Here is a 24573-nt window from a genome sequence, read left to right as displayed (position 1 = left end):
GACTCAGGGGCCAGTGGGAGTGACCGCCGTCCAGCCCAGGGTTCATGGAAAGTCAGCAGGGTGCAGCGAGAAGAACGAAGAACCTTTCCTGGCACAGACTGGCTCTGCCCAACATGGTTTCCCTGGGCCTCGCATGGCCGCCTGAGTGCCTGGCATAGGGCTGGGGCTCCCGAGGAGCTGAGCTGTTCGTGGGATTTAATATAAAGTAATTAAAATCTAAAAACTGAAACTTGACCCCGTACCCCTTCCAAGTGAACGCATGAGTGACTTCTGACGCAGCCCCAGGCCCTGGGCCCGGAAAACGCCGTTTTGGAAAAATCACTTCCTAGGAGACCGTCACTGTAATCCATCGTTCTTCATTAGCTTTTAGAAAAAGCCACACACATTCAAAAAGTAAGTTTATTGGCTTGATGTAATTAGGTCAATGAAACCCTATTTTAACCTCAGGATTTCTCATAGTGCAACGTATGAACGTGACAGATTCATCTGTACTAACACAGATAAATGCCCAATTAAGCTGGGCTTTGAATCTGAGTTTATAGTTTACGTTCGTCACGGCTTTGCTATGCTCATCATTTTAAAAGATGTAACTAATTAAAAAGCAAGAAGTCCACACCTGAGCTGGCAGCTGGTCCATAAACGGCCCTAGGTTTTTACTGAGGATATTACTCTATCATTCAAATTCTTTAGGCACTGACCTGGTTTGGGGGAGGGGGGGGTGAATGTATTAAAAGTTAAATGATGTCATGCATTAACATTTTCTACCCAATTTATGTTTCAGAGGGAATAATGAGTTTCAGGATTCCTTGATTTGTATAAAGTGACAATTAAACGATCCAAGTATCCCAAAGCACGTTTCTGGATGCAAGCTATCTTGAGGAAGTTTACACTTGGCCACAGCTAAACGTACTTGTGCAGCCACTCAAGTAAATTTCTTCTTGCCTCGTCAATATAGGGCTTGTCCTCCGCTGAACAATCTTCTCTCTTTCGATGCACGAAGCCATGGGTTTGCCCAGAAAATGTTTTAATTTGATATTCCACTTTGCAGTGTTTTTTCAACTTCTGGGTCAGTAAAGAGACCTGATAATGCAAAAAGATTTCACGACAGTATGATTTTAAAAATCTAGCCATATTTTCCATTCTCCAAATCCTCTCTGAATGCTCATAAAAGAAATTTAACGTCAGTGCCTTAAGTTCTGTAGCTATTATGAATTGTTTACTTTTAATTCTATACCTAACACAGTCCTTACCTTTGGCCAAGGAGAGGATTCGGAGCAATATAAAAATGATACAGTATCAGTTCTTTGAAACGGTATTAATATCTTTTGTACATCATTCAATATATAACAAAATATTCAAGTATAAATTATTTTAAATTTGTATTAATATGTATTAGTTATGAATAACAACAATAATTTCTAAATGACTGCTTTTGAACCAGTTTTCTTCTGCCTTTTTTCTTATCATCAACATACTGGGTTTAACACACCCAACTCTTTTTTTTTTTTTTTAAAGTAAATACCCCCAACGTGGGGCTCAAACTCATAACCCCAAGGTCAAGAGTTGCAAGTTCCATGGACTGAGCTCCTTAAAGACCTTCTGTCTTTAACGACACACACTTTATCTTAACTCGTGGGTTACACACAGGAGGATGGGGAGGCAGGGCCAGCTTCGATGCCCAGTAAACAGACCACACCAGGAACACTTTTGGGGGGTTACAGTCCATAAGTCCCCAACAACACCCACCTTTAAAACTTTAAGATTTTATTTGAGAGAGAGAGAGCACAAGCAGGGGGGGAGCATTAGAGGGAGAAGGAGAAGCAGGCTCCCCACTGAGCAGGGAGCCCGACCCGGGGCTCGATCCCAGGACCCCGGGATCATGACCTGAGCCGAAGGTAGACACTTAACCAGCTGAGCCACCCAGGCGCCCCGTCACCTTTAAAAAACTTTAATATTGAAAAATATTTGGAGCAACCAATGAACCCTTTGGGACATTTTCCCTGAAAGGTCAAATCATGTTATTAAACATAGAAATGAGAAGAGGAGGGGGACCTGGGTGGCTCAGTCGGTTAAGCATCGGACTCTTGGTTTCGGTTCAGGTCATGATCTCAGCGTCGTGAGATCAAGCCCCAGGTCCCGCTCCGCGCTCAGCAGGGAGTCATCTTAAGGATTCTCTCTCCCTCTCCCTCTGCCTCCCCACCCACTCACGAGCACGCACTATCTCTAAATAAATAAATCTTAAAAAAAAAAATGAGAAGAAGAAAGATGCCAACTTACTTGTTCAAGGGGAATTACAGCATCATTTTCGGCAAAAATGAACAACGTGGGGTTCTTTAAACTGTGCACATCTTCAGAGTCCTTGACGATGCCTGGAAGATGGGCACAGACACAGGGCAGGATTTCCATACGTGGGCCTCAGAAATCTCTGTGGGTTTGGTTTGATTTTTCAAAGTAAAATACGTGCTTCGGGGGAGCAGTTTATTTCCTTTCTAGCAATTCCACAGAAGTGGCCTGGCCTATAAAATTAGTCTCAAAGAGCTACTTACCTAGTCAGGCCCCTGCTGTCCACTTCAGTAGGAGTCAGGCCAGAAATAATGGGATTAGACCTTGCTGTCTGCTTGGCCCGCACACAGACAAGGAGCAGCCTGAAACCTACTCCCGGGTGTGACGATGCCTTCGTTTACAAACCGGTGGCAAACTCAAATCTGGAGCACCTGGCCCCTACCTACCGCTCTAGAAGTCTCTCACAGTGCACACAGGCCCCACAGCTTCTGACCTCAGCCCGCCGAGTGGCTTCATTCATAAGGTGGGGCGGCTGTTCACGGGGTATTTGTGCTCAGACTAGACCACGGGTGTGACGTCCCGGGTGTGGTACCCCGTCCTCACAGGCCATCTGTAAAAGGTACTTCTCATCCTCCATTTCAGAATTTTAGCGAGCATTTGGCCAAAAGCCTATTCTACCTTGGGGATTCAGACAACTGTGGGTGTGCCCACGCCTAAAGGAAAATAAGCCAAAGTTCTGCGATATGACGCCATTTTAAGATAACAGTATTGTTAAAGGAAATGATTCTGACACTTGTGAAGGAAGTTTTATTCAAGGGGAACCACCATAATGGGGTTTGGCTGTAGGGGAAAGAGATCGCTCAACCCGAATACCAGCACAAGTGGGGATTTATGGCCAAGGAGCAGCGTGGGGGGGCAGTGGGTGGAAAATTACTAGGAGGAAACATCAGAGTAGGCCGGATTCTGGGCAGCCGACAAGACGGGATTCTTGCTGACCAGATACGGGGTGGAGGGGGGGGCGGGGGGGGCAGGAATTTGGTCAGACATCCAAAGCGGGGGATTCTCACTGAACTGCCCCCGTGGGCCAAGGACAGAGCCCGGTCGGGGCCCCCTCAGAAAGAGGACTCACAGAGGAGCCTGGCTCAGGTGCGGTCAGGGACAGGGTCCAAGTCAGTAGGAAGAAGAAAACAACCGCCATCTCCTGCCTCTTCCATGTCCTGCGGGCAGCACAGCAAGGCCAAGTAGCCCAGAGAGCCTCCCCTCACCTGTAACCCCTCCCTAGGAGACAGGGAGCCACACGAAGGATGGCCACGCTCCCTGGCCCGCGCTGTGAAGGCCACGGGGCGCGGCTGGACAGCGGTTTGATGGCCCCAGGCCTCTCGGAGTCCTGCCACGCTCTGCAGCTCATGCAGTGTGCAACGGCGGCCGGAAGGGGGAGCCCGCGAGGCGCCCACGCAGAAGAGCCTTCTGCCACTTCACTCAAGGGGACAGTCAGTCCCCTTGTGTCCAACAGCAACGGACAGCTTAGTAACTTTGGTTAAGTTAGTATTTAAAGGATTTTTTTAATGCTAAAAGTAAGCAAAAACACCACATCGAGAAACCATTAATCCAAATAGGAATCCTTAGTATAACGGTACATCCTATCATGAAAGAAAGCCAAACTTCCTTCTGTGTCTTTTCTTTTTCTTTTAACGTTTTTCTGGTCTGCTTCTCTATGGTGAACTTAGTACGCCATGTCTCTATACACATGTGTTCTTATTTCATTGCTATGATACCTGTAATCTGGCTAAAATGTTTCTTTTTCTTTCCTTCCTTCTTTATACATACATTGTGTGTGTGTGCATGCAGTTGAAAATAACTCCTATCTTGGGAAAAGAGGTTCACAGGCATTCCTCATAAAGAACGGTGCTTGGTATTAACCATGCTCACAGAAATAAATGTTATCCCCTTCACCCTAGGTGAAGAAATCAAGCCCTCAGGTTAGGTGACTCTCCCAACAGCACATTGTGGGGACCAGGACTCCTCGATCCCAGTGACATCCTCTGGTTACTACATTACGAACCTGCACCTTACAATACTTTCAGATTTGTAAAGCCAAGTTCCTCATGTCTGCACAGCTGGGCTGTGTATTGCTCCCAGAACAGCTAGCTTGGGAAGAGGCTTGTAGCTGTCACTCGAGCACTCCTCCTGTTTCCACTGTGTAAAATATGCAAGGCAGATTTACCGTAGACGGACACCCCTGCCCTGAATTCCGGGTACTTCATCATCACGTGATGGACAGCCACTCCACCCCAGCAGAATCCCACGGCGCCGATTTTCTGGGCATGACACTGCTGTTTCAGATACTTCAAGACAGCATCTACCTCCCTAGAACAGAGTTATTCAAGAATCAACAGATACAGATCACTTATATGTGGAATCTAAGCAGCCAGCCTCAGAGAAACAGAGAGTAGAGAGGTCCCAGGGGCGGGGCATGACAAAATGGGGAAATATTGGACACAAGGCACAAACTTCCAGTTATGAGATTAACGAGTTCGGGGTTATAATATGCAACCGGGTGACTAGAGTTAATAATACTGTATTCTATCCTTGAAGGTTGCTAAGAGGGCCGACCTTAAGTGTTACCACCACCAAAAAGAAAGAGTAACTCTGTGACAGCATAGAGGCGTTAGCTAAGGCTACGGTGGCAATCATTTTGCAATATATAAACATGTTAAATCAACACAGTGTACACCTTAAACTTACACATTATGTGTCAACTGTATCTCCATAAAGCGGGGCGGGGGGGGGGGGGAGGGCGGGCAAAGAAACAATCAAGAGGTACTTTGCGAGCCCCCCGGGGAGTGTGCTGGACAGCAAGTGCTATGCTGATGGACGGTAATGGGGCTTCAGCAGCTCTTCCTTGAGGCTCTGAGATTCTTACTGTTGGAGCTCTGTCCTCACCACGTGCTGCCGGAGTGATGCACATCTCCCCGCGGGTCTCCCCACAGGTCTCTCCACCAAGCACAGCCTCCTCCAACCACCCGACAGAGCTGCAGGCGGGCTCTTTGCAAACCACAAATCACACCAGCTCACATCGCAGCTGAAAGCTGAGTCCCTGGCCTTCCACGGCCTCTGAATAAAGGCCAGAGGCCAAAGCACAGCTCCTAAGACCTGATCCCAAGATCTACCACCACCACCACCCCGAGCACCCCAGCCTGCTCTCCTCTGACAAACACCAGCCCCAACTGGGCAGCTCCCCAAACTCTCTGACTTGGCACATTCACTCCCGCAGCTAACATCCCAACTCTGGAAGGCCTGTCTCCTCCTGTGCCCAAAGAGCACAGCAGGACTTGGAAAGCTTCCAGCACAATATAAGCCAGGAGAGCATCAAGAATAGTGGCCCTGTCTTTGCAAATGGTTCATTTGCAAATTGCTTGTCTGGAACTCAGTGCATTTTCAACTAGAAGCAATACACCCAAATGGAGGTAGGAAGCAAGGCCAGCCAGGACGTTCTGTTTGATCGGATAAGTAAGAAATGCTGTTGACGATTTAAGAAAGAAAAAGAAAGCCATTCTATTGCACTTCCTTCCCCTTTTGATCATAGCATATCCTTGAGCACCTTTAAACATACATATTCTACCACTGCGTACAAAGCAGTTATATTCATCATGTGAGCAGTAATCAAGTAATTCCGCAAAACAACACGGAAAGGGCAATAGTTCTTGACATTTGGGGTTTCAAATTTTCCTCGAATGCTTTGATCTTAAGAATAACTGCCTTAATTGGAGGGGACAAGAAAAGAGGCCATTTCTATAAAAATGCTTTAACTCGAGGGAACATGTCTTTGCTGGTGTTGCTCTGAATGCGTTCCCCACTTTTCTGGGAGCACCAGGGTTTAGCTTTGGATGAACCTCTCCTCCCACCCCCCAATGCTTCGTTCATATACCCTGGGAGATTCTGCCCTAGGTTCCAGGAGTGAAGTGTGTGGCTCAGGCTGACCATCAGAGCATAGCAATCTTCTGGCTACAATGACTGATTCAAGGGTGGACCTGTGACTGAGCCATAACTATCAGGGCAAAATGGGAATTTTGCTGGGTTGCTGGAAAAGGGACCACTGGAAGGCTGGAGCTGCTGCAGCCATCTTGTCACCCAGAGGCAAAAGCTGCCTGAGAACGGAGCCAGTGTACAGGCAACGAAGTAGAGAAACGTTGGAAGGCAAGTCCTGGAGCTAGTTTCTGCACTAGGAACCAACCCCCGCTTCAAGCCAGAAACTCCCTCTTTTCAGCTCTGTAAACCAATAAATCCCATGACTGCTTAAGCAGTAAGCATTCAAGATGGATTTTCTGTTACTTACAAACAAAAAAACACTTGCCCAGATACAAGGATTTCAGTCTCCTTTCAAAGTTAGTGTTTCTCTCTTTTTTTGGTTTTGGTTTTTTGTTTTGTTTTGCTTTGTTTTTTGATAGAGAGAGCGCGCGCATGGGCAGGGAGGGGGGTGGGGCAGAGGAAGAGGGAGAGAGAGAGAATCTTAAGCAAGCATGGAGCCCAACATGGGGCTTGGGCTCACGACCCTGAGATCATGACCTGAGCAGAAATCAAGAGTCGGACGTTTAACCGACTGGGCCACCCAGGTGCCCCATGTGTTTCTGTTTTAGGTCTCATTTTTATTTAAAATGCATGGCTCTCCTTTTCCCCTCTGGAAGAGTACCGCGGGGCTGCTCCAACACCTGCCAGAGACGATCACTCTGCTCCGGGCTCACAGATGGAAGGCAGACCCACACAGCTTTTCCTCAGAAAGCAGCAAAATGTCCTATTCTCCCTGACTGCAGCCCCACACGGGAAGCTGAATTTCACATTTGCAACCCAGTCTCTGCGGTTCTCTTGTGTTTCTAATTTTCTCTTCACTTCTTGCTTTATTTTGTTTTTCTTGGGGTTGCAGTTAAGGATGCAGGTCCCCTGGGAGGGACTTGGAAAAGGCAGGTGTGCAGGAGGGTTAGCCCCAGGAATCTCGGAGCGAACCCCAAGGAAGGGGAGGGAAGGACGCAGAGCCGGGCAGGGGGAGAAGCTGGTGGTGCAGTCTCCACACAGGCCTCTACCAGCTCCTCTGGGGAGCTTGGAGCTAGGGTGGCCACTGAGGGTCCCCCTGACTGAAGATGAGGAAGCCAGGCCTTCATACCCCTGCAGGAAGACGCCTCGGATGGGGCAGAGAAAGACCAGGCAGCTGATGTCCCAAGGACAGCTGATGGGCTGGTCTCCCGCCCACAGTGGCTGCTGGTTAACACAGCCTCAGGTGCTCGGCCATGCCGGGAGCTCCCAGGGCACCCCGCAGCACAGGCCCCTGAGAAAAGGTGGCCCCAGTGAGTGTGGGGCGTGAGACGGGGCTGAGGAGCCAGGCAGGGGCACTCGGCAGGGCCCCAGGCCCTTTTGGGCTATGGGAGGAGGTCTGCCCGGGGTCCACCAGCCCAGGGGACAGAGGGGCCAGCAGCCCTGGGGTCACCCCTGAAGGGCACTCCGGTGGGAGAAGAAAGGAACAGAAAGTTCCAAGGACCATGTGGTCACAGGCAGGGGGCCACATTCTTAGCAGTTTCCCCAACCTCGGCTGGGGGAGCAGCTTATCAAGCTGAAGGCTCCCGTAGGGTGACAGGGAAGAAGGGTGTTCAGAAGGACAGATGGCCAAGGTGAATCAAGGCTGGTGTTGGGGGAACCTCCTTTGCCCTGGGCTCACATTGACTTGCTTGGGAGGAGCTTGGCATCAGAGCGCACTCCTGGCCCCTTTCCCCCTCCACACTTAGCCCGGACAGATGAGGGTGTCTGAGCGGCAGCTAAGCGCTCTGTTCCTTACTTCTGGGCTGTTGGAGCTAATTCAATAAAAAGCTGAAATCCTGGGGGGATTCCCCTCTTTTCTTCTCACTGCTCCCTGGACCCTGTCAAGACAGCAGTCGTGGTCTGATGGGCCTGGTGTCAAAACCTGAAGTCTCTCAGAGGGGGAGATGGGGGGTCAGGTCTAGGCTGGGGGAAGGGGACGGCCCTTTGGGTTTCCAGTCAGCTGAGCAGGAATGGGGCTAGCCTCTGCTCCAGCTTCTTTTCTCGGCCCATTGCCTCGACTGGTTCTGCAGCTAGGGCAGGAAGGAAGGAGTGTGGACCCTATGGACCCCGAAAGCCCCCAATGTCAAGGGAAATTGCATGACCCACAAAGTCCCCTTGGCATGAGTGCCACGAAGTCTCTCAGAGAGGGAAGCAGACAAGCCCGTTGGGCGAGGGGAGGTTTGCCGGTGTCCCACCTTCCAGGCCACACGTGGTGCTCAATGAAAGCCCGTTTCCTTACGCATTAACCGTGGCCACGGAAGTCCCCCCACGAGGGAGGGTGGGAGGTGTGTGAATGGTGAAGCCGCACCCACTTCTCCCTCCAGCCTCCGCTCCCCCGGGGGGCCCACACATGCGTGATAACTTACTTATCGATCTTTCTGGCATCTCTTGTTTTCAACCACTCCGGGAAGGTGGACCAGTCCTCAGAAGGGTGCCACGGCTCCTGCCCTACGAAGAAGTCTGGAACGATGGTCCTGTCAAATAGGGACATTCACTGCTCTTCATTTCAGAGCTGCTGGTCTCTGCCTACATTCATTAAGAAGCTTATTATGTTGGTGATTCTGATTCACAGAAGAAAAGTGGGGCCCCCGAAGGCCAAGCTTGATTGCATCAAAGAGGCCACCTGGCGCCAGGCCAGACCACTTCGGATTTCACAACCGGAGGTGCGCAGCCTCTGGCAGCCTGCTTAGAGCCCAGCCCGTCTGAGATGACAAGGCAATCCGGCAGGGCACAGGACCGGAGCCCCAGGGTCCCCCTCCCCCATCCCAGAGGAGCCTCATCGCTCAGCTCGCCTTTTGCATTAGCCCCAGGTCAGAGGATCCACCTGCGTCGCAGGTACAGTCATGATGACCAAGCAGTTCTCCCCAGCCCAGCCTCCGCCCAGGATGCCTACAGGGCACAACCTCCCGCTCAGAGGGAAAGGTCTCATGCAGGTTCTAAAACGGGCAGCAGGGAGAAAACAAGCCAGTTCCCCATGTCCGTGTCCATCCTCCATGCCAGTCAACCCCCGGGGCTGGGTCCACACCGCGCTGGCCGGAGACTCGCTTCCTAAAATAAAGGCCATCGCCACGGACGGAGGAACCGGCTTTTCCTGCCAGGGTGGAAGGAGCCCTGAAATCTGGGTCAGAAGAATCCAAGTTCAAGTCCCAGTACCGCCCCGTCTGCCCTATGGCCTTACCAAGTCACTTTTAGCCTCATTTTCTTGGTCTAATGAACAGACGGCACCGCCCGATCTCAGAGGATTATTTTGAGGGCAAAGGGAGTTGGACACGTGGGAGAAAGCTTTGTAAATCACAGGCGCCTCTGCTCATTGTTTATGTTCCGTCTCCAACGAAAGGGCCCACCGTTAAGACAAGGGAAGCCACAGTCCCATGCAACCTGCCTGCTGCAGGGCGAGACTACAAGCTCCATCTTCATGCCTCAGGGCAGTCCCAGCCTTGTGGGGTCGTTGGGAGGATGAAGGACACGTATCCCTGTAACGCCCTCTGCACGGAGTCCGGCAGAGCCACGGGGCAACGGGGTTGGCTACTGTGTTTATCACTGGGTTTGCCCCTAGTAAGTTACGTGGCCTCCCGTTCCAGACGACATCTGGGGGCATGAAAAGTGAAAACTCAAGTGCAAATCCTCTTCTGAGTCTGCACTAAGGCCGAGTTACGCGACAGGGGGCGTACTACCTTTAAATCGATTTCTCTTGTAGGAAAACAAGGCAGGTGCACACTTGGATTTGCAGCTTTTTGAGAAAAAGAAAACTGGGGTGTGCCACACTCAGGGCTGGGGGGTCGTAGGCGATCTGAGGCTGGAGGGAAAGAATGGTTTCTCCTCTCCTCCGTGTTTACTGACACTCTGCCAGGACCTGGCGTGGTGGGAAGCAGACAGGTGTGTTCTCGACACTCGATTCGGCAAAGGCCTAACCGTCCGGAGGTGAGTGAGGTCTCACAACACCGTTCTGGAACCCCCGGGAACTCGGACAGGACCGTGATCGCTTGTGTTTAGCGTGCGTTTAGCGTGTGGTTAGCCCAGGCTAACCATGGGCACCCTGCCTGTGAAATCTGACCCAGGCTGAGATGTGCCAAGGGCCGAGGAGCAGATCCATTTCAGGGCTGGCGAGGTCTGCCCCAGGCGTCCCGTACCTGTGTCCGGGCAGGCCCCGCATCGGGAAATCACTCTCTCCGAGTCCGATGGGTCTACAGGCCCAGGCAGTGCGAGGAGGAGCCGAAGCCCCGGGGCGGGGCTGGGAGCAGTGGCTGCCTCCGGACGCCCGGTGGTGGTTAGGCTCACGCGACATTCCCCGTTTACCTGCCCCCGGTGAGATAAGGAAGTAGGTAACCTAACTTAGAAGGCAGGTGGGACTTTTTGGGTTTGGTTTTGTTTTCCCTGAAGGGAACAAAAGAGATCACAGAAATCTCCATGAATTTAAGGAAAGTGACAGAACTTCATACGTACGTGTACCCATTTCCGGCGATCATGTCAGCCATGTATCTGGTATTGGGCAACTGCCAGCCAAATATATCTTGAATGACGATAACAGCCTTGCCCGTGTCGAAGGGGGGCTTGGTGACATAAGCCTGGATGTGCTCGACTTGAACTTCGCGCCCCATCCCTCCATACTCTATCCTGTGGCCAATGTCACACGGACAAGGATGTGCCTCGTTAGCCATTGGAGAGATTTAAGTTGGGCTACAGAGAGAGAAACATGCATTATATTCTGAATGGTGCAAATCCAAAGATTATACACAGTAGGTAAACTAAAATCAAGAGGACAGAAAAGAATTCATTTTAACTATACTCATTGTGTGTTCATGGAGGAAATCGCTGGTAACTTGTGATTCTGAGTGGGGCTAATAGGAATCCAGTCCCACTACTAACACTAGAAATACCGGAGTGAATGTAACCAACAGATAAAGATTAAAATGGTGGAGCTCACAAAGGGAACAATCCCCAGCCAGGATTGGAGAGGAGACTTGAAGCCAGGGTCACAGTGGCCTGAGCAGATACGGAGGGAGCCCGATGATGCTAGGGAGCAGGCTAGACCCAGGAACAAGCACTAATAGCCCCCATGAGACGGGGATTTGTGACCGAGGCCCCATGCAGTGTCGGAGCCCCCAAAGGTTTATATTTAGCGGGGAAAGTAGAAAAAAAAAACAACAATAAAAGAAAAAAAAAGAAAAAGAAAACTCTACCAAGAACTAGGACCATGGTTAGAAAGCCCAGGGAGGAAAAAAAGGAACCAATCCTCCAAAATGTCCACGCTCCTTTCAAAGTAGGAATACCTAGATGGTGAAATTAACGAAACAACTGACCCTAGACAGCAAAATCCCTGGGCGCCTGGCAGAAGCAAATGCAAACCTGCTTAGAGCAAGACTTTCACACCCCAGGACAAAAGACACTACCCCCTGCAGAGGGGAAAGCCCGAGGGTAGCTGGGTCTGGATAGAATGTACAGGGATGCTGGCAGATGGCTCGTGGGGGTATCAGGCAAAGAAGAGTCAGTGAGGATGACGGTTTCTTGCCCGAGGATGAGGGTTTCTTGCCCGAGCAACTGGAAAAGGATAGCGTGTCTTTAAATGAGAAGGGGGCGACACGGGAAGAACAGGTTGGAGATCGGGTCTGAAACGTAGGGTGGTGAGTCTGAAATGTCTGTTGAACAAGCTGAGTGGACAGCTCATAACAAGTTCAGGGCAGGGGTCCAAGCTGAAAAGACAAACTTGAGAACTCGAGTCAGCAATATACAGCCGAGCCTTTTTTTTTTTTTTTTTTTGGCAGATTCCATACACATGAATTTGCCCAGTTGCAAAATTTACTTGCAACTCCAAAATTGATATTTGCTGTGCTTTCGCCACCATCCACAGACTTCCGTAGAGCAGTGACAGATCTGAGTCACTGACACACACGGTCCCCGCCAAGGTCAAACAAGGCGACGCTCTGCCTTCTCATTCAGCTCCCACTGCAAACAAGTATCCTGTTCACTTTCTGTTGACTCCCACATCTTCTGCATTTTTGTGCTTTTTGGCTGGCGATTTCGTTGTTTACAAATGGACTCCATGCACAGTGCTGAAGGTCTGTCTAGTGATCCTAAGGGCACGATGTGCCTCCAAAGACAATATGTATAGTAGACAAGCCCTGCTCAGGCGTGCGCTACAGCCGCTGATGGTGGGTTCAATGTCAATGAATCAACTCTATATTAAATAAGGCGTCTCTACACAGAAACACACATAAAACGGGGTGACGCACTGACCAGCTGACAGAACTGTGACCAGAGGCTCGGAGCAGTGGTTCAGGATTTGCTCGTCCGCTGTCCACGTGATTTATCGACCACGACTATGGTTGGCCCTTGAACAACACGGGTTTTATCTGCACGGGTCCACTTACACATGGATTTGTTTCCATAAATACAGTCCAGGACTGTGAATGTATTTTCTCTTTTTTGTAACTTCCTTAGCATTTCCTTTTCTCTAGCTTACTTCATCGTAGGAATACAGTATATAATATGTATAACACGCAAAATATGTGTCAATCATCTGTTTACGTTACGGGCAAGGCTTCCAGTCAACAGCAGGCTATTAGGAGTGACATTTTTGAGGAGTCAAAAGTTATACAGATTTCTGACCGCACGGAGGTCAGCGCCCCTAACCCTGTGTTGTTCAACAATGCTGTAAATAATGAGAATTTAAAACCTTGAGAATGAATGACATCATGAAGGGAATGACAGTAGATAAAGAAGAGAAGGATCTGGAAGACTGAGCCCTGGGGCCTTCACCATTAAGGGCTTTGGGGAGGTGAGAAGAAACAGAGAGTGAGTCTGAGGAGGAACAGCGAGCAAGAGGGGAGGAACCCCCGGTCGTGGGCCTGGAGCCACGTGAAGACAGGGTTTCAAGGAGGCAGAGTGTAGACGAGACATTCTGCAAGAAGCCCTGAGAGACGCAGAGGGTTGGCCACAGGGCTGAGCAACGGGGACGTCAGGGTGACCTCCACGAGAACAGGTCTGGAGGACCAGGGTGGGCAAGACAGCAGCAGGCTGGGGAGAGTGACAGGAGAGAATAGGGCCGGGTGAACACGGACGCTCTTCAAGGCTTTTGCCAGAAACCGGAGCAAAGAGAGTGAGCAGAAGATGGAGGGAAGATAGGGCAACAAGTCTTTTTATTTATCTATTTTTTAAGATTTTATGTACATATTTGAGAGAGAGCGTGCAGAAGCAGGGGCGAGGGGCAGAGGGAGAGGGCGAAGCAGGCTCCCCGCCGAGCAGGAAGCCTGATGCGGGGCTTGATCCCAGCACCCCGGGATCACGACCTGAGCCGAAGGCAGCAGCTTAACCGACTGGGCCCCCCAGGCGCCCCTCTTTTTATTTTTTAATGGAAGAAATTCCAGCACACTTGTATGGGAATGAGACTGGTACCTCACAGAGGAAAACAAAGCAAAACTAAACCAAACCGACAGTTCGAGGGGCACAGGGGAATTGAGGGGCACAGCTAGGTGGGAGGGGACGGGGTTGCACGGGGAGGTCACCTTCCCTAAAGCAAGGACGGGTCCTCCACGGTCCCAGGAGGGAAGGCAGAAGGGTGGGTGACGTCGGGGCAGGAGGCTGTGGATGCTCCCTACTTGCACCTGCTCAGAGAACTGAGAGCAGAGCCAACAGTGAGGGTGAGAGCAGGGCCGAGGTCTGGAGGGTCAGGACAAGTGGGAAAATGAAGGACCAAGGAAATGGACATGGTCCCTGAGGCTGTGTCCCTCCAGCCACGTCCAGCAGCAGGACGGTGGTTTGAAGCGGGCAAAGAAATGGAAAAGAACAGGACCGGACTCTGGAGGCCATTATGGGGGCAGGAGGGCACGGTGGATCTGTGGCAGGAGGACAGAATGGCCAATAAAGGGGATAAGATATGACGTTGAGTGACCCAGGCGAGCAGAGAGATCCCAGTGGATCCCCACCTACCGTTGTGCAGCCCTGCCAGATGGTGAGAAACCTGAGGAGGAAAGCAAAAAGAATTTGTTAGAAGAAAACAGAGAATACCATTTTCCTGAATCTTGGCATACAGCAGCATTTCTTACACTAGACCCAAAAAACACAAACCATGAAGACAAGGATTAAAAAATTTCATTAAGTATGTATTAGTCTGCTTGAGCTTCCATAACAAAACAGCACAGGCTGGGCAGCTGACATGACAGAAATGTATTTCTCCCAGTTCTGGAGGCTGGAAATCCCAGATCGGGATGCCCACAAGGTCCGGTGGTGACGGGGACTCTCCCCGTCACTTGCAAACAGCTGCCTTCTCGCTGTGTCCTCACACGACACACACAGAGGGAACAAGCTTTCCGGCCTCTTCTTATAAGAGCACTAATCCCATCCTGGGGCCCCACCCTCACAACCTCATCTAAACCTAATCACCAATGGTCCCACCTCCAAATACCATCACGCTGGGGGTTACGGCTTCCACACATGAACTTTGGGGGGGGACACAAGTCCGTCCAACAGCAGGAGTCAACTGTAAAAACCACTTGTAAGACAACTGGGGGAAATTGAACTGACTGGATATTTGATGGTATTGAGAATTACAGTAATGGTAGAGGGGGATAATACTATTATAGAGATGGGTGTGTGTGTGTGTGTGTGTGTGTGTGTGTGTGTGTGTGTGTATACAATCCTTACCTTTTATGGCTACATGCTGATGTATATACAGATAAAACAACTACATGTCTGGGATTTGCTTCAAAACAGCACAGGGGGTGGTGGAGGGAAGAGTTATTATTATTCGAGATATCATTCTCAAAGCACAAGATTTAGTATCTAGATAAGATATAGGAAGAATTCTTGGGGCACCTGGGTGGCTCAGTCAGTTAAGCATCTGCCTTCAGCTCAGGTCATGATCTGAGAGTCCTGATATTGAGCCCTGTGTCAGGCTCCCTGCTCAGTGGGGAGTCTGCTTCTCCCTCTCCTTCTGCCCCTCCCCACCGCTCGTGCTCTCTCGTGTGTGTGCTCTCTTTCTAACAAATTAATAAAATCTTTTAAAAAATTTTTAAAAAACAAAAAATTCTTATAAATCAACAAGAAAAAGGCAACCCCACAGAAAAATGCTCCAAAGATAAGAACAGGCAACTCACAAAAAGGTACACCTGAATGACACATAGACTTATGAAAAGACATTCAACCTCACTGGCATTTAAGAAATTGTACTATTTTGTACATGACACAGATACTATTTTGCATCTTGCAGAATTGGCAAACGTCTGTTCGCATCAAAAGCCGGTACCCACGCAGGGAAACGGGAGGGAATGCAAGCTGATACAAACTCTGGAAAGTAGTCTGACAAGGTCTAGCAAAGTCAAAGATGCAGACACCCTGCAACCCAGAAATCCCACAGCTGGGTGTATTCCCCAGAAAAATTTACACCTGTGTGTGTGTGTGTGTGTGTGTGCACGCACATGCCCACACGCACACACACACACACACACACACACTCATGCACATATGTGGTGAATGTGGAAGGGGTGCTTTTGGTGGCACAGACGTGATGACAGTAACTGGAAGCAATCTGACTTTCAGGAGGAGCACAGGATAAATTGTGATGTATTAATTGTTGTGGGTTGACCTGTGTCCCCCAGAAAGACATGTTCAAGTCCTAACTCCCAGAACCTATGAAGGTGCCCTTATTTGGAAAGAGGACCTTGCAGAGGTAATCAGGTTAAGATGAGGTGCCTGGCTGGCTCCGTCAGTTAAGCATCAGACCCTCGATTTTGGCTCAGGTCATAATCTCGAGGTTGTGAGATCCAGCCCCGCACTGGGTTCCACGCTCAGCGGGGAGTCTACTTGAGATGCTCTCCCCGTCCTTCTGACCCTCCCCCCATCAAATAAATAAATAAATCTTAAAAAAAAAGAAGTTAAGATGAAGTCATACTGGATTAGGGTGGCCACTAACCCAATAACTAGTATCCTTATAAGAAGAGGGAAATTTAGATACAGAGAAACAGAGGGAAGAAGGCCACGTGAAGACATAGGCAGAGATTGGAGTGAGCTCCTACAAGCCAAGGAACACCAGGGATGGCCAGCAACCATCCGAAACGAGGAGAGAAGCAAGAAAGGATTCCCCTCTATAGGTTTCAGAGAAAGCAGGGCCCTGCTGACACCTTCATTTCGGACTTCTGGCCCCCAGAACTGTGAGAATACATTTCTGTTGTCTTAAGTCACCCAGCTGGTGCATATTTGTTACAGCAGACACACGAAACAAATACATTCATAAACAAACTACATGTATACTTACCAATATGATAAATCTTAGAAACATAATGCTATTTAAAAAGTCAATGGCCTTTTTGATGCTAAGTAAACACTAAAAAGAAAAATAATGCTTCCTTTACTAATAAATATACTGTAGTAAAAGTACAACGCACGGGGATAAACACACCACCATTAGCCAGTGGTTACTGGCGAGGGAGGGAGGGTGGAGACTGCTGGCTTTAACTGCACTTGTTACATTTTATTTCCTAAGAAAGTTTTGACTAAGGACAAAATGTTCACATTTTTTAAGCCGGGGTCACGTGAATATGGGTGGCTGTTATATTATTTCCTGTACCTTCCAGAATATTTTAGAAAGAAAATAACTAAATTTTAAAGAAACACAAATTAAGAGCTAGTCATTTGCTCAAAGAAAATTTGAAACGATTCCTCATGGTTTTGTTTTCACAAGCTCGGTTATAAAACTATTATTAGTAAGAGAAGTCACAACAATCCAGCACCAACAGCAGCAAACTTTATGTCCAATGCACTATTTGTGGACAGCCGATTCCTTAGGCTGATTTCTTTTTTTTTTTTTTTAATTTAAGTTCTGTTTAGTTGACATACGGTTCAGCATCGGTTTCAGGAGTAGAGATCAGTGGTTCATCATTTATATGTAACACCCAGTGCTCATCACAACAAGTGCCCTCCTTAATGCCCATCCCCCATCTGTCCCATCCCCCACCCACCTCCCTCCATTTGTTGGACTCTGTTCTCCACAGTTAAGAGTCTCTCATGCTTTGTTTCCCTCTCTCTCTTCCCCCCAACAAATATTCACATTTTGTTTCTTAAATTCCACATATGAGTGAAATCATATGGTATGTCTTTCTCTGATTCATTTATTTCACTTAGCTTAATACATTCTATCTAGCTCCCTCCATGTCATTGCGAATGGCAAGATTTCATTCTTTTTGATGGCTGAGTAATATACACACACATACACACACACCACTTCTTCTTTATCCATTCATCAGTTGATGGACACTTGAACTGTTTCCATAGTTTGGCTATTGTTGATAATGCTGCTACAAACATTGGGGTGCACGTACTCCTTTGAATGTGTATTTTAGAATCCTCTGAGTAAATACCTAGTAGTGCAATTGCTGGATCATAGGGCAGTTCTATTTTTAACTTTTTGCAGAACTGCCATACTGTTTTCCAGAGTAGCTGTACCAGCTTGCATTCCCACCAACAGTGTAAGAGGGTTCCCCTTTCTCCGCATCCTCGCCAACACCTGTTGTCTCCTGTGTTGTTAATTTTAGCCATTCTGACAGGTGTGAGGTGCTATCTCATCGTGGTTTTGATTTGTTATTTCCCTGATGATGAGTGATGTTGAGCATCTTTTCATGTGTCTGTTAGCCATCTGGATGTCTTCTTTGGAAAAATGTCTATTTATGTCTTCTGCCCCTTTCTTAACTGAGTTATTTGTTTTTAGGGTGTTAAGTTCTTCATAGATTTTGGATCCTAACCCTTAATCAGATATGTCATTTGCAAGTATCTTCTCCCATTCCGTAGGCTGCCTTTTAGTTTTGTTGACTGTTTCCTTCTCTGTGCAGAAGCTTTTTATCTTGATGAAGTTCCCATAGTTCATTTTTGCTTTTGTTTCCCTTGCCCCTGTTGACATGTCTAGTAAGAAATTGCTACAGCCAAGATCAAAGAGGTTGCTGCCTGGCTTCTCCTCTAGGATTTTGATGGTTTCCTGTCTCACATTTAGGTCTTTCATCCATTTCGAATTTATTTTTGTGTGTGGTGTAAGAAAATGGTCCAGTTTCATTCTTCTGCATGTTGCTGTCCAGTTTTCCCAACACCATTTGTTGAAGACACTGTCTTTTTTCCATCGGATATTCTTTCCTGCTTTGCCGAAGATTAATTGACCATATAGTTGTGGGTCCATTTCTGGGTTCTTTATTCTGTTCCATTGATCTATTTCATCTATGTGTCTGGTTTTGTGGCAGGGCCATACTGTCTTGATGATTACAGCTTTGTAATAGAGCTGGAAGTCCAGAATCATGATGCCCCCAGTTTTGCTCTTCTTTTTCAGGATTGCTTTGGCTATTTGGGGTCTTTTGTGGTTCCACACAAATTTTAGTACTGTTTGTTCTAGCTCTAGAAAAAATGTGGTATTTTGATAGGGATTGCCTTAAATGTGTAGATTGCTTTGCGTAATATAGACTTTTTTTTTAAAGATTTTATTTATTTATTTGACAGAGAGAGACACAGCGAGAGAGGGAACACAAGTGTGGGGAGTGGGAGAGGGAGAAGCAGGCTTCCCGCAGAGCAGGGAGCCCGAAGCGGGGCTCGATCCCAGGACCCTGGGCCCATGACCTGAGCCGAAGGCAGACGCTTAACGACTGAGCCACCCAGGCGCCCCTAATATAGACATTTTAAGAATGTTTGTTCTTCCAGTCCAAAAGCATGGAATGTTTTTCCATTTCTTTAAGTCCTCTTCCATTTCTTTCAGAAGTATTTTATAGTTTTCAGAATATAGATCTTTTACCTCTTTGGTTAACTTTATTCCTAGGTATCTTATGGGTTTGGTGAAGTTGTGAATGGGATCAATTCCTTGATTTCGGTTTCTGTTGGTTCCTTATTGGTGTATAGGAATGCAACAGATTTCTGTTCATCGATTTTATATCCCACAATGTTGCTGAATTCATGTATCAGTCCTAGCAATTTTTTGGTAGATTCTGTCAGATTTTCTATGTAGAATATCATGTCATCTATATTTAATGAAAAGTTTGACTTCTTCCTTGCCAATCTGAATGTCCTTAGGCTGATTTCTTACCTGACTTGTCCCATGGGGTTGCGGAGACCACAAAATATCCTGGCCATTCCAAAGCAACCTTGAACCCGATCTTTTTACTTTATCTTCAATTGATACCCGCTTTTCAGAAGGAATGTTTATGGCCAGGAGAGCCACCATCTGGACTGTTCTGCACAAGGGGGCAGTGGCCAGGACAGCCTGGGTGTGGAAGGCTGGACTCCAGCCAAAACCGTGTGTGGCAAAGCATTGCAGTGCATGTTCTAGGCCAAGGCCACAGGGCGGGCAGACATTTTCCAGGGACTACACCCCCCTGAGGCTCGGGGAAAGAGCCTCGGGGAACACACCCAAGCAGTCTACTGCCTGGAGGATACATACAATTTCTGTACATCCCTTTCAGGATTTTGGCTTTGCCCCGCCCCTCCCCCAAATGGCACATTTGTTAAAGGAGAATTTTCAGAAAAAAGTAAAGCCATGACTCTCATCAGATTTTTTTTAAAATGAACACATTAAGGATTTTATTTTACTCATATAATAGAAGGGAATGAGGCAGCTGTGACAACTGATTTGAAGGAAGAAGGAAAGGGCACAAACGTATACGGAGAAAAGGCATGTTGAGATTGCAAAAGGGGAGAAAACAGATTTTTCCACAGGTGGGAGGAAGCCAATTGGTTCTCCACCAGACGGGACAGAATTTACTAACTTACTGGTTACCAGCGACTTACAAAGAGTTGCAGTGGTGCCAAGACAATGACTGGGACCAGAACCGGACGACCCAGAAGGGTGTGCCACCGATAACAGAGGCTGTCCCAAAAAAAACATTAAGTTTCTTCTGCATGACATTCATTACGAGGTCGGTCACAGTGAGCACAAGGTTTCTTCCTATTGGGGGAAACCACAGGGGTGGGGCTGTGGGTGTGACGTGTACGGTGGGGGCCTCATAAAATGTGTCAAGAAGGACTTTTCTGGGGCGCCCGGCTGGCTCGGTCGGGAGAGCATGCAACTCTTGATCTCGGGGTTGTGAGTTTGAGCCCCAAGTTGGGTGGAGAAATTACTTAAAATCTTAAAAAAAAAAAAATAGAAGAAGGGCTCTTCTGTTTCCTGGCAGGTGGGCTTGGCAGCACTCACTGGCCACCTCGAGATCAGATCTGTGGTCTCCACTAGTGAAGCCTCTGGAAGTCAGAACCCTCCGCATGGCACCAAGGATAACCAAGACGCGCCCCTGCACAAGAGACCTTCTCTGACAAGGCTACGCTGACTAGCAGCACTAACGTTCATGATCCGCCCATGACCTTCAAGCAAGATGCCACAAAAGTGTGAATGACCTCAAAGGTCATTTTACAGTCCCTTAACCAAGACTCTTCTTCACCAAGCTCCTCTGAACTCTTCTCCAACAGACCCCGACTTCTCGGCTTCCGACGGCATCTCCGCCACGTCCAGTTCCAATAAGAATCCCACTAAGTTAGTTTCACAGAATCCCTGACCCTCCATATCTAATGTTTCCCCATCCTCCACAGTCCCCCAGGTGAGGTCTGATCGCACTGGCTTGTCTTCTGCAAGAACCCCGTTAGGTCGGTTTTCTAGAACTCCCATTCCCTGTGATGCTTCCTCTTAGCCATTTTCCATCCACTGACCCCCACTCCACTCCTTGGCTCTAAAGTCCCACTTTTTTTTTTTTTTTTTAGATTTTATTTATTTATTTGACAGAGAGAGACACAGCGAGAGAGGGAACACGAGCAGGGGGAGTGGGAGAGGGAGAAGCAGGCCTCCCGCCGAGCAGGGAGCCCGATGCGGGGCTCGATCCCAGGACCCTGGGACCATGACCTGAGCCGAAGGCAGATGCTTAACGAGTGAGCCACCCAGGCGCCCCTAAATTCCCACTTTTTTTTTGTTATTTGCAGAGTTGAGCCCAGTCTCTCTCACCCACTGTAAAACCCCACTTCAGGGGTCCCTACTCATATCCCGATGCTTCTGAATAAGGTCTGCTTCCCTTCTTTAACAAATGGCATGACTGAATGATTTGTTCTTCAACACCCTACAGCCCTGCTTCACACACGAAATGCTTCCACAATATCACAAGTCAAGACCCATGGGGATCAGTGGTGCCTGTCTGATCCGCCAATTCCAAGGGGCTCACATGTCCTGCCCCCTCTCCTAACCTGAGCCTTCCTGAGGCATTCCTTTGCCCCACATATCTCTACGCTTCTTGACTTTCTCTTGAACCAGTTATAACATCTGCCTGGTTCCCTCTTTCATGAATAAAATAGAATCCTTACCACGTGCTCATTTAAAAAAAAAAATTTTTTTTTAAGTAATCTCTACACCCAACACGGGGCTCGAACTCACAGCCCCAAGGTCAAGAGTCTCATGCTCTGCCGAAAGAGCCAGCCAGGTGCCCCAACACGTGCTCATTTTTATATCTGTATGAGAGTCATGATTTTACTTTTCGCTGAAAATTATCTTTAGCGATGCAATTGAACAACATTCCCATTTTCTCACTGGAAGTCAAAAAGGCGATAAATGGGTGGTAAAGCGTGGTCCCACGAGTCTGGTCTTCCTGCTCTCATACCCTCAAGGATTTAAATAACTCAGAAGTCAGACTTCCCAATGCAATGATGTTCTCCAACAGAAACAGAGAAAACAGATTTCGACGAGCAAAGGGAACTGGCGTCGATGGGACTGTAACCAGCAACAAAGTCAAGGAATGAACTGCTAGAAGCTTCAGAGATCTGGAAACCATCAGCAAGCAAAACAAAGGCTGAAAGGTACCAGGAAGTCTTGGTGTTTTCCCCTTACTGGGGAAACACTGCAGAAACTTGCCTGGCCACTGATTTTCGATCTTGCAGCTGGGAAGGCTCAGGCACAGTCCTACTCATCTGGCTACCCGTCGATGATCCTACAAACACCAACAACTCCAGATATTTATTTGTCAGCAATCATCCTTGTATTTTCCACCGGGCACAGGCCTAGGCGGCATTAATTAGAAAGGTAGATGTGATGAGTACCCACTGGCCTGCAAGCATGCCAATCACATGGCTGCCTCTGGCCTTCTCTTGGGCTCTTCTGAGGCCTGGACAGCCTTTCCCCAGACACCTGCGGGGCTCACTTCTGACCCCCTTATTTTAAATGGGCTTTGAAAGCAACAGGTTGTATTTTCCATCAGCAAGTAGACCTAAATCGCCTCCAACCCACATGGCCGTGCGTGTGACCTGTGCGGTCTTTCTTGGCAACTCGCACCAAGTACCCAGCACCAAGGATGTCGCAATGCCTCCTCTCCAGACCCCTTAGGAGGCACCCTAAGGAAATACTGCCAAGTGTGGGTAAAGATTTTTGAAGCCGGTGTCCATCTTATCAGTTCAGATGAAAGAATGAACACAGGAGGTCATATATATCCCAGGCACAGCCAGACCAGTCAAGGAACACGTAGGGTTCCTTGGATTAAGAATGCTTAAGGGATAAGAATGCTTGCTTAAATTTCTAACCTAAGGAACACAGATATTTTCCAGATTCCAAGCCTCCTGAGACGGAAAAGACCTCCAGGGCACCAAAGTGGTCACCTGCTAGTATGACCTCATGGGTCTCCAATCAATGGTGTCCACCTTCTCAGGAGACCCCTTCCCCAAATTTTGCCCTTAAAAGCTCTCATTTGCAAGCCATCAGAGGATTCTGGACTTTTGAGCATTACTGCCCATTCTCCTGGGTGGCGCCACACCAATAAATCAGCTATCTTCTTCCTCTGCAAAAGCTCGGTGTCAATTTTTATTGGCTTGCTGCGTATCTGGTGGACAAACTCTCACTTGGTTCGGTTACATTTTGATGCAAATATGCTCATTTTTCCCACAGGTTTATATTGGTAAAAACTACACAACCAAAACGTCCAACTGTAGGACAGTAATTACAAAGAGTATTCAATGGCATGAAAGAAAGCTCCCACACAAATGGAAAATATAAATAAGAGTTTACGTACTACAGTATGATTTCAACTACGTTTTCCAACAGGACAACACACCAGAGCGGGCTGGCCAGGGCTGCTTTTCTGCAGCGACAATGTACTACCTCTTTGGTAAAAGGTTTTGAAAAAAGGGCTTTGATCGGCCCATGACCTGTGCCCACGGCTGACTTGCTCTACCTCCTGCAAACCCACGCGCGAGTGAGGGCCCAGCCGGGCTGCGCGCGTTCCTGGGCCCGCGCGGCGCACGTACCTGTCAGCCGCCCGAAGCCTGCGCTCTCCCCGCGCCGAGGCGGCCCGCCGAGCCCGGGGACGGTCGGGGCAGGCGGAGAGCAGACGCCTCCCGCCGGGACGGAAGTGGACGCGGTGACGGAGGGCGGCGGATCCCCGCCGGCCAGTGGCTGCCCCGGATTCCCAGCCTCCCGGGAAGGCCGGGCGGGAGGGAGGGGGGAGGGGCAGGGGAGGCCTGGAGGGCACGGGGGGGGGGCGGGGGGAGGGGGGAGGGGAAGCCTGGGGGGCAGGGGGGAGGGGTGGGGGGTGGAGAGGGAGGGAGGCAGGGAGGCGGGAGGAAGGCGAGAAGCGGGAAGAAGGCCCGCTTGTGAAATTTACGTGTGTGTCTGGCTCCTAGGACCTGGGACTTCCCTGTTGTAAATCTGGATTAGGCTATTTTAAAAAAATAAATTGTTACATATTCATTGTTGGCCTCGCCCACTCCGTCCGCCCTCCAGGCTTTGTCTGGTCACCTAAAGTTGTCATAACCAATTCCGTTGGCTCCAAAGATTAAGAAAAGAGGAAGAAACGCCGGTTAGGAAAATCAGTGACAGTGGAGAAAGGAGTAGCAGCTTCCTAGCGCCACAAGAAGTTAGCCACAGATCTTATGACCCGACAGATAGAACCTTATTAATTTAGATGCTTCTAATCAGAAAATGTGTGAATCCAGACTGAGGATGATTTTTTCCTTCAGGGATCTTTTCTGCAGAGAGATGGCAAATCAGTAAGATAAAAAGCCGGCGGGAGTAAGGTTTGTGAGCAAGACAGTTGGACTGTTCAAGGGTAATCTTCAGGCAAAGGTAGAATCGTGATGCTCACACACATGTAAAAATGACATGTGTTGAAGATTTTATGCTCCTCATTAATTAGTGAGGAAACTAGGCAGATGTTAAAACCAGTTCAGAGGCACCTGGTTGGCTGAGTCTGTTAAGCATGGGGCTCTTGATTTCAGCTCAGGTCATGATCTCTGGGTTATAAG

At 48.6% G+C, this 24573-nt stretch overlaps 1 protein-coding gene across 1 annotated transcript; it reads right to left on the bottom strand.

Annotated features, from left to right (window-relative positions):
• Positions 1-385: 385 nt before the first annotated feature.
• Positions 386-23712, bottom strand: CMBL (carboxymethylenebutenolidase homolog). The gene is made up of 7 exons (XM_028122673.2): positions 23578-23712; positions 14278-14308; positions 10795-11028; positions 8718-8825; positions 4508-4650; positions 2278-2369; positions 386-1080 (listed from the first exon to the last, which is right to left on the bottom strand). Exons 3-7 carry the CDS (start codon positions 11007-11009, stop codon positions 901-903), a joined length of 738 nt encoding a protein of 245 aa, XP_027978474.1. The 5' UTR covers positions 11010-11028; positions 14278-14308; positions 23578-23712; the 3' UTR covers positions 386-900.
• Between the last annotated feature and the right edge of the window lie 861 nt (positions 23713-24573).

Source organism: Eumetopias jubatus, unplaced genomic scaffold (genome assembly GCF_037043125.1).
Source record: "Eumetopias jubatus isolate StellerSeaLion01/CBP00866 unplaced genomic scaffold, mEumJub1_p1.0 scaffold_5, whole genome shotgun sequence".
Classification (NCBI taxonomy): domain Eukaryota; kingdom Metazoa; phylum Chordata; class Mammalia; order Carnivora; family Otariidae; genus Eumetopias; species Eumetopias jubatus.
This window is presented reverse-complemented; position numbering and strand designations above follow the sequence as displayed.

Bases quoted from the DNA above. Each gene is read 5' to 3' on its own strand.
- CMBL (XM_028122673.2), bottom strand. From the start codon at position 11,009: ATGGCTAACGAGGCACATCCTTGTCCGTGTGACATTGGCCACAGGATA. The intron at 8,826-10,794 runs GTACGTATGAAG...CCTATTTGACAG, and splicing joins ATCGCCGGAAATGGGTACAC to GACCATCGTTCCAGACTTCT. The intron at 1,081-2,277 runs GTAAGTTGGCAT...TTGCATTATCAG, and splicing joins CTGTAATTCCCCTTGAACAA to GTCTCTTTACTGACCCAGAA.